Consider the following 8,338-nt stretch of genomic DNA (forward strand, 5'->3'; position numbering starts at 1 on the left):
TACGGATAAAATTATCACCGTTGACCATCATAGACTACCTTTGACCAATGTTCACCGTCATTAAAAAAATTGAATTACTAGTGACCTTTTTCACCGAAGAAGATGATCACCCGTTCATCTTCTCCCCTGAAGAAGGCGACTGGTTATGGTCGCCAAAATTTTTCTTTCAATTTGAACAGTCGATAGAATTTGTCAGTCGTCAAAATTGTCATCGGAACCTTAATAACATGTTATTCTAAGTGGGTAACCAACCAATTATTGAGTTTAAGTGTACTAAAATAACAAATTTAAATGTTTAATTATACTTTTTTAAAAATTTTAGAATTTAGTTGTATTTTCAAATAAAGTTCAAGGTCTATATGAGTTTTTTTTTTTTTTTTTTTTTTTTTTTTTTTTTTTTTCCCAATGGTTTGGATGACTTTTGTGTACACTCTACAGGAGACAAGAAATCACACGTAAGCTTCCATGGCATTTGAGTAAATCTTTGCAAAGAGGAGGCCAATCCTATATACACACACTGTCCCAGACTCTCAGTGCATATCTAGCCGCTTGACTTCCCCAGCGTTCATATACCGGTCACAATAGACACGATCTATATGCATATCCTCTGAACTGTCCGGCGGCTTTTTCCGACCAGTCCTTGCTTCAGTTTTGAACCACAAATCTCAGTTTGGATGTGTTCTTAACTCGTCGCAAATCAGATCGTTTTCCGATTTCCTCCGACCGGTTTGCTCCTCTGATCGAATTGGTATTGCTTTCGGATCCCCATGTCTCTGTTTCTGCATGCGCGTGAGAGAACTGAGTTCAGCTCGTTATTGAGTTTCTCCTTTTCTGTGATTGTTTTTGCATCGATCGTAAATGTATCATCTTTAGATCTATACGTATCTGTAAATTTGTATGTTTGTATTGCATGCATCTGTATCTACTCGCTCTAGTTGTTCTTAGTAATCGTTTTATCACTTTTCTATGAGAGTGATCTGAAGTCCGAACTAAGATTGGGATAGAGGCGTAGTCCAGTTGACCGATTAGCATTTGTTTGGTTTCGGAGTTTTAATGAGTTTTAACTGGCTGTTTGAATGTGCATATGTGCTAATTTTTTTCGATCTACGGATTATATGTTACTAGATTAAGTCCCGTTTTTTTTTTTTTTTTTTTTTTTTTTTTTTTTCCGGATTTTCAAGCTATGAGAAAATACTATTTTTTTTGGTTACTCAAAGAGAAGGGAACCATTAAACTACAAGCTCCTTGAATGTAAATAAATGCATTTTCCCCCCCTGTTTTTCATTCACTTAAAAAGTTTCTACTTTTGAATCACTGTTATTTTGGCTTGTTTATGGAAAAAGGTTCATTCCTTCTAGGAGTACTAATTTTTTGGTGTTTAGTGGACATTTTGTATAAAGGTTTGACCAAATATCTTTCATCCAGAAGCATAAATTTCACTCACTTTGCCATTTTGGTGTGTCTGGAACTTGAGAATATGTGCGCCCCAATTTCTCTTGCCTAGTGTATATTTGGTAAATAAATTAATTGCATCCAAGCATGCCTTATGAGGAAACCTTTTAGGAGTTGTGACTATATTTCTGCAGATCTTTAGCTGCTGTTGAAATGGCATCAACAGCTGGAGCCACAGGATGGTTGAGGGGAAGAGTGAAAGCAGTTCCCTCCGGTGACAGCTTGGTGATTATGGGGAGTACAAAGGCTGAAATACCCCCAGAAAAGACCATTACTTTATCATCTTTACTTGCACCAAGATTGGTATGGCAATTAAATTTTCATCAATTACATATTTCTTAAATTAAGCTAAGCTGTCTGCAGTTTAACAAACATTTAAACTTCTCCATTCAGTTCTCATCTTCCATGATTTTGCCAATCCATAATTTCATGCCATCTGAACTGCCTTTATAGGTTTATCCTTTATATTTTATGACTTTAGGGTGCTTTCCTTTTATACGTGAATATTTTTTGCAAGTCTTGAAACTTGAAAGTAGTTCCAAGTGTTCTATGCAGAGTCATTTAATGCGTGTCAATTTTGCAAGTCTGAGTTGGTTGCATCTCTATGATGCCAAAGTTATTAATTTGGGCTTGCTTAACTATATTGTATTTGCATTTGATATCTAACATGAACTCCACATGATTTGAATATTGCTCTTAATTTCACATGTAGGCCCGTCGTGATGGTACTGATGAACCATTTGCATGGGACAGCAGAGGGTTTTTAAGGAAACTTTGCATTGGAAAGGTGCTCATGATTTAAACTATATCTAGCTTGCAATTTTGAACTTTTATTTTTTGCACATATAATATGACCATTAATTTTGCCCCTTTTTTGGTCTGTAGGAGGTTACTTTCAAAGTTGACTATGCTGTTCCATCCATAGGCCGAGAATTTGGCTCTGTTTTCCTCGGTGATAAGAATGTTGCATTAATGGTTGTTGCTAAAGGCTGGGCAAAGGTTATATTGGCATTAAATCTGTTATCTTAATCTACAGTGCTGTTTTAGAATTGTCATTTGTTTCTTATGGTTCAGTTAATCTGATGGTTGCAGGTTAGAAGTCAGAATCAACAGAAAGCAGAAGCTAGTCCCTTCTTAGCAGAACTACTGAGTCTTGAAGAACAAGCCAAGCAACAGGGTCTAGGTTGCTGGTCCAAGGTAAGTTCCAATGTATTGATACTTTTTAGTTAAATAAGTATCTAGATTTATATTTGATTCCTATTACAAGAAGAAAGATTCTAAAGTCATGCTGAGTTCTGTCTGTGAACTGCTAATATTTTCCACATCTACAAAAAATTTTCCCCTTCTACTCATACACCTATTTACAACTTGTAATCTTGTTATATTACTTCACCCTTGTTGTCAAATGAATTCCTAAGCTGCTATTGTACTTTTGCAAACTAATATTCTTTTCCAGACTAATATATTACTAGTCTCTCTCTCTCTCTCTCTCTCACTCTCTTATGTGAAATGACTGGTGTTACTTGAACTTCTTCTATTTCTTTTGTTTTTCTATATCAATTTGTACTCAGAAGTGATAAAATATGCATCTGACAGGCTTATGTTATTACCTTAATGACCTAACTAGTTGTTGCACAGGAATCTGGTGCTTCCAATGCATCCATAAGAAACTTACCTCCATCTGCCATTGGTGATCCTAGTAATTTTGATGCAATGGGTCTTTTGGCTGCAAATAAAGGTAGAAGTATGGAAGCTTTTGTGGAGCAGGTTCGCGATGGAAGCACCCTTCGTGTCTATTTACTTCCAGGCTTCCAGTTTGTCCAAGTCTTCATTGCTGGAATTCAGGTTCTATCCAGTTTTGTGAAGATTTTTTCAGTGAAATATTTAATTATGCTCTACCAATCTTACTCGTTTGCTTGTGTAGGCACCATCCATGGGCAGAAGAGCTACAACTGATACTGCCATAGCAACTGAAGTTACTGCACATGAGGCAAATGGAGATTCATCTGCTGAGCCTCGTGCTGCCCTAACATCAGCACAAAGACTTGCAGCCTCAACGGCCTCGATAACAGAAGTTGCATCTGATCCATATGGGAGAGAAGCCAAACATTTCACAGAAATCCGTGTTTTAAATAGAGATGTGGGTGTACTTGTTATATTGATAGCTCTAGATTTTGTGTACATATTTCTAGAATTTTTTGTTCTGACTATTTAATTGCAGGTCAGAGTCATCCTAGAGGGTGTTGATAAATTTAGCAATCTGATTGGTTCAGTATATTATTCAGATGGTGAATCACCAAAGGACCTGGGTTTGGAGCTTGTGGAAAATGTATGCTGCAAACTTTCTATCTCTTTTAATATTTAATAAAATTTTGAACAAGAGCAATAAGATCTAAAGGTATATGGGCATACTTGGATGAGCCAGACTCTGAGAATGATAAAAAGGACCTCTATTCTGTGTGTGTGTGTGTTTTTCAAAGGTCCATATTCTTGATTTCTTCTTGTTATTCTCATCAGTACCCAGACTGATGTTAACAGCATCATGTCTTTCTCTAAATACTTTCTTTACATATTTGCATCTTAAGATTCTACCCTAAAGCTACTGTTGTCAACTCTAATGACTTTCATAATCCTTTCTAGGGTTTTGCCAAATATGTTGAATGGAGTGCAAGCATGCTTGAAGATGATGCCAAGAGACGATTGAAAAATGCAGAACTTCAAGCAAAGAAGGTTCGTTTGAGAATGTGGACAAACTATGTTCCCCCAGCAACAAATTCAAAAGCTATTCATGATCAGAATTTCTCAGGAAAGGTAAGTGTGTGTTGTATTGACCTTTTAGACTAACATTATTTGAGAGCTTGTACTCATCTTGCTTTGCTTCTCTTTAGGTGGTTGAGGTTGTAAGTGGGGATTGCATTATTGTCGCTGATGATTCTCTGCCATTTGGAGATCCATCTGCTGAGAGACGGGTCAATCTTTCAAGTATTAGGGCTCCCAAAATGGGGAATCCTCGTAGAGATGAAAAACCTGCTCCATACGCAAAGGAAGCAAAGGAATTTTTGAGAACACGACTCATTGGAAAGCAAGTATGAATGCACACTTCAATATTTTTGGGCTCATTGATAGACTATTAGACTGTACAGGTAGGATTACTGATCTTAACTCCTTTCAGGTGCATGTTTCAATGGAGTACTCTAGGAAGGTTAACATGGCAGATGGAGCTGTTCCTGCCACCAATGGAGCAGATTCAAGGGTTATGGATTTTGGATCTGTCTTCCTAGTGTCTAAGGATGGAGATGAAGCTTCCTCTGCTCCATCTGCTGTGACTAATCAACAGGTTGGGGTGAATTTTGCTGAACTATTGGTTGCTCGTGGTTTTGCGACTGTTATTAGGCACCGTGATTTTGAAGAAAGATCAAACTATTACGATGCCCTTCTCTCTGCTGAGTCACGTGCTGTGGCTGGAAAGAAGGGTATGCATTCTCCCAAGGAACCACCAGTGATGCATATTACAGACCTGACAACGGTTAGTGTCCTATTTTTTTATGTTGAAATTTCTTAAGAGAGTTGATGAAGTAAAGAATTAACCAGTTATCATTTGAATATTTTCAGGCTTCTGTGAAGAAAGCCAGGGATTTCTTGCCTTTCCTGCAAAGGAACAGGAGGATGGCTGCTATAGTGGAATATGTTCTTAGTGGCCATCGGTTTAAGTTGTACATTCCAAAAGAAACATGCAGCATTGCTTTCTCATTTTCTGGTGTGAGATGCCCAGGTCGGGCAGAGCCATATTCAGAGGAAGCCATTGCCCTTATGAGGCGGAAGATAATGCAGAGGGATGTTGAGGTAATCTTATTATTATCTATTAGTTTTGCTTCCTTTCACTTTCTTCAGTTGCTCAACTTTTTGGAACTTTCTCTGCACTCAGGTTGAAGTAGAAAATGTTGATAGAACTGGAACTTTCATTGGCACATTATGGGAATCAAGAACCAATGCTGCAGTGGCACTTCTGGGAGCTGGATTGGCAAGGCTTCAAATGTCTTTTGGTTCGGACAAAATTCCAGATGCTCACCTTCTTGCTCAGGCTGAGCAGTTGGCGAAAAGGCAGAAACTCAAGGCATGTAACTGGAAACATATTTTTGTTGGTATTTCTTTTCCTTTTTACCTGTGTTAATGATCTTTTTCTAATACAGATTTGGGAGAACTATATTGAGGGAGAGGAAGTTTCCACTGGTCCTGTTGTTGAAAGGAGACAGAAGGAAGAATTGAAGGTGAAGTAGTTTAATTGTTCTTTTAATTACTTCCGTATTAGTCTTATGTCAATCTTTTTTGCATTATTCATTTTGTCAATTGAATCATGGTCTCAGGTAGCTGTTACTGAAGTCTTGGGTGGTGGGAAGTTCTATGTCCAGTCAGTTGCAGATCAAAAAGTGGCCTCCATTCAGAAACAGCTTGCTTCTCTCAACCTTCAGGAGGCTCCTGTTATTGGTGCTTTCAATCCTAAGAAGGGTGATATAGTGCTTGCACAGTTTAGTGCAGATAATTCATGGAACCGAGCAATGGTAAGAATTAAAAACCAAAGCCCCATATTTGATTCTGTGCCAGTGCCAACTAGGACACTAGACTGCCTGCAAGAAATTTATTTCATAAAAGATTTGGCTATTGGTGCCCACTTAAATTAGATTGTTGGCAAACTGAAATACCTAAATTTTCCTGGAGACATGCTAAAATATGGGGAGAGAGAGAGAGAGAACATGTGTATATTAATATATATTCCATTTATTTGATTAGTTCCCTCTTATTGAATTTATTATACTTTTTCCCCCCTTCACTTTAGTCCCTTATTCTGATTTTATGATTCCCCTGCAAAGATTGTGAATGCCCCTCGAGGAGCTGTGGAGTCTTTGAATGACAAGTTCGAAGTGTTCTACATTGATTATGGAAACCAAGAAGTTGTTCCCTACAGTCAGTTGCGTCCGGCTGATGCCTCAGTATCCTCTGCTTCTGGCCTTGCTCAGCTTTGCAGTCTTGCCTTTATTAAGGTTCCCGGTTTGGAAGATGATTATGGACAAGAGGCTGCAATCCATCTAAGTGAGCTCATCCTTAATGCTCCCAAGGAATTCAAGGCTGTGATTGAGGAAAAGGACACATCAGGTGGAAAAGTCAAGGGACAAGGAACGGGTACCGTCTTTATGGTTACTTTGGTTGATCCCGAAGCTGATGTCAGCATTAATGCTATGTTGCTGAAGGTTTGAAATCTTACCCTTTTTTGGAACTTTGTAACTTATGTCTTTCTTAAGCATATATATAAATATATAAATATAAACAAAGTTTACAGTGCTATAAACATCAGTGCATCTTGCACCAGTTGCAACCAAAAAGTAATTTTGGGTTTGTACCATATTGTCCCCGAATGTAAGGTACAAACCTAAAGCTTTCCCAATCCTAAACCTAAAACAATATGTTCACGCATTACTTGTAACTCATCAACCGGGGCGGATCCAGAGGGAGGGCAATGGGGGCAGTTGCCCCCCCTCCCCACTCCCATTATATATATATATATATATATATAATATGCTTTAGTATACATAAATAATGTATTTATTATATATAAAAATCATTGAAAATTGAAGTAGCTTAGTTGGTTGGTAATGAGTTTTTATTACAAAAGGTCTAGGATTTTGAAGTTTTTTAAAAATTTTTGCCTCCAAGGACTAAAATTTTTGGCTTTGTCCCTGCTCATCAATAGAGATTCTTTCAATTATCTCTCTGGTGAGCAAGAGTCCTATGCTGATGATACTAATAGTTTGCATTGGCATCCACAAAATGCAGGATGGAGTGGCTAGGTTGGAAAAGAGGAGAAGATGGATTCCCAAAGAGAGTCTAGAGGAATTGGAAAAAGCCGAGAAGGAAGCACGCGAGAAGAGGCGTGGAATGTGGGAGTATGGAGATGTTGATTCTGACGATGAAGTGTCAGCTGCGCCCCCTGCTAGGAAAGCTGCCGGCAAACGCTGAGCAGTTTGTGGTTTTGTAACAATTATGTAGAGGGAGGTTCCTTTCTACTGCCAGGCACAACCGTGGTAAAATTACAGGTAAGAAAATTGCTGTTCTGTACTTTGAGAGAATAGAAAGAGGATGCGTTGTTAGCTTTCTATAATTTTGGTTCTTTTTGTAACTTAGGAAGTGACTTCTTGAGAGACAAATTTTGTTTAGTTTTTAGCTTTAGTTTAATTTTTTAAATTTGTTAAATTATACTACAGTAGTAAATAAGGGAACCCCCGAATGTAACTTAACAAGGATGTGACTTCTCGGAGTGCTTCAGAGACAAATTTTGTTTTTAATGTGTTCCATTTCCTAAATTATACTCCTTTACTCACATTTTGTGTCTTGTTTAGGCTAAAATCTAGTAATTTTTCTTTTGGGTAATATTTATTAATTATTATTAATAAATGCAATTTATTTATTTAGAAATTATTTTGAAGTAGTATATACAAAAAGTCAATTTAAAAATTATTTTAAAAAATCTGAAAATGTGAACAAAATAAGTATAGGAAGTTAGGAACCATGTTATGTTATTATAAGAAAGGAAAATACTACTTAGACTTTCAAATTCTACTCAATTTGGGAGTTCATGTTGTAGAACTTTATAATAAAACGGGTTACTCTGATTAAGTATGCTATAGCCTTATAGGAAGTCCCAAATTGCATTATTAATACACACATCTTTGTTACAAACATAAGAGACTTAGAACAGACCTTTGTTTATTTATACATAAACACCAAAGGAATACAATGATAGAAATTGAATTTTAACTTTCAGTAATAAACTAGTTGGAATAAGATTTCAAATTGAGCAGAAAAACTCAAATATGTTGAGATGTTACAAGCT

General features: G+C 37.1%; 1 protein-coding gene across 2 annotated transcripts; it reads left to right on the forward strand.

Annotated features, from left to right (window-relative positions):
* Nucleotides 1–550: 550 nt before the first annotated feature.
* Nucleotides 551–7,825, forward strand: LOC109183071 (ribonuclease TUDOR 1). 2 transcript variants are annotated; one of them, XM_019333282.1, is made up of 17 exons: nucleotides 552–748; nucleotides 1,587–1,755; nucleotides 2,165–2,239; nucleotides 2,338–2,451; nucleotides 2,545–2,649; nucleotides 3,091–3,297; nucleotides 3,377–3,592; nucleotides 3,674–3,781; nucleotides 4,093–4,263; nucleotides 4,341–4,538; nucleotides 4,625–4,978; nucleotides 5,065–5,295; nucleotides 5,378–5,566; nucleotides 5,643–5,720; nucleotides 5,817–6,011; nucleotides 6,321–6,698; nucleotides 7,282–7,825. In XM_019333282.1, exons 2-17 carry the CDS (start codon nucleotides 1,606–1,608, stop codon nucleotides 7,462–7,464), a joined length of 2,952 nt encoding a protein of 983 aa, XP_019188827.1. In that variant the 5' UTR covers nucleotides 552–748; nucleotides 1,587–1,605; the 3' UTR covers nucleotides 7,465–7,825. The 2 variants fall into 2 exon arrangements, with proteins under 2 accessions (XP_019188828.1, XP_019188827.1); XM_019333283.1 differs by lacking the exons at nucleotides 6,321–6,698; nucleotides 7,282–7,825 and adding an exon at nucleotides 6,108–6,314 and having other exon boundaries at nucleotides 551–748; nucleotides 5,817–6,075.
* Nucleotides 7,826–8,338: the final 513 nt, after the last annotated feature.

Source organism: Ipomoea nil, unplaced genomic scaffold (genome assembly GCF_001879475.1).
Source record: "Ipomoea nil cultivar Tokyo-kokei standard unplaced genomic scaffold, Asagao_1.1 scaffold1096, whole genome shotgun sequence".
Classification (NCBI taxonomy): domain Eukaryota; kingdom Viridiplantae; phylum Streptophyta; class Magnoliopsida; order Solanales; family Convolvulaceae; genus Ipomoea; species Ipomoea nil.

Bases quoted from the DNA above. Each gene is read 5' to 3' on its own strand.
- LOC109183071 (XM_019333282.1), top strand. From the start codon at position 1,606: ATGGCATCAACAGCTGGAGCCACAGGATGGTTGAGGGGAAGAGTGAAA. The intron at 3,782-4,092 runs GTATGCTGCAAA...AATCCTTTCTAG, and splicing joins GTTTGGAGCTTGTGGAAAAT to GGTTTTGCCAAATATGTTGA. The intron at 6,012-6,320 runs GTAAGAATTAAA...TCCCCTGCAAAG, and splicing joins ATTCATGGAACCGAGCAATG to ATTGTGAATGCCCCTCGAGG.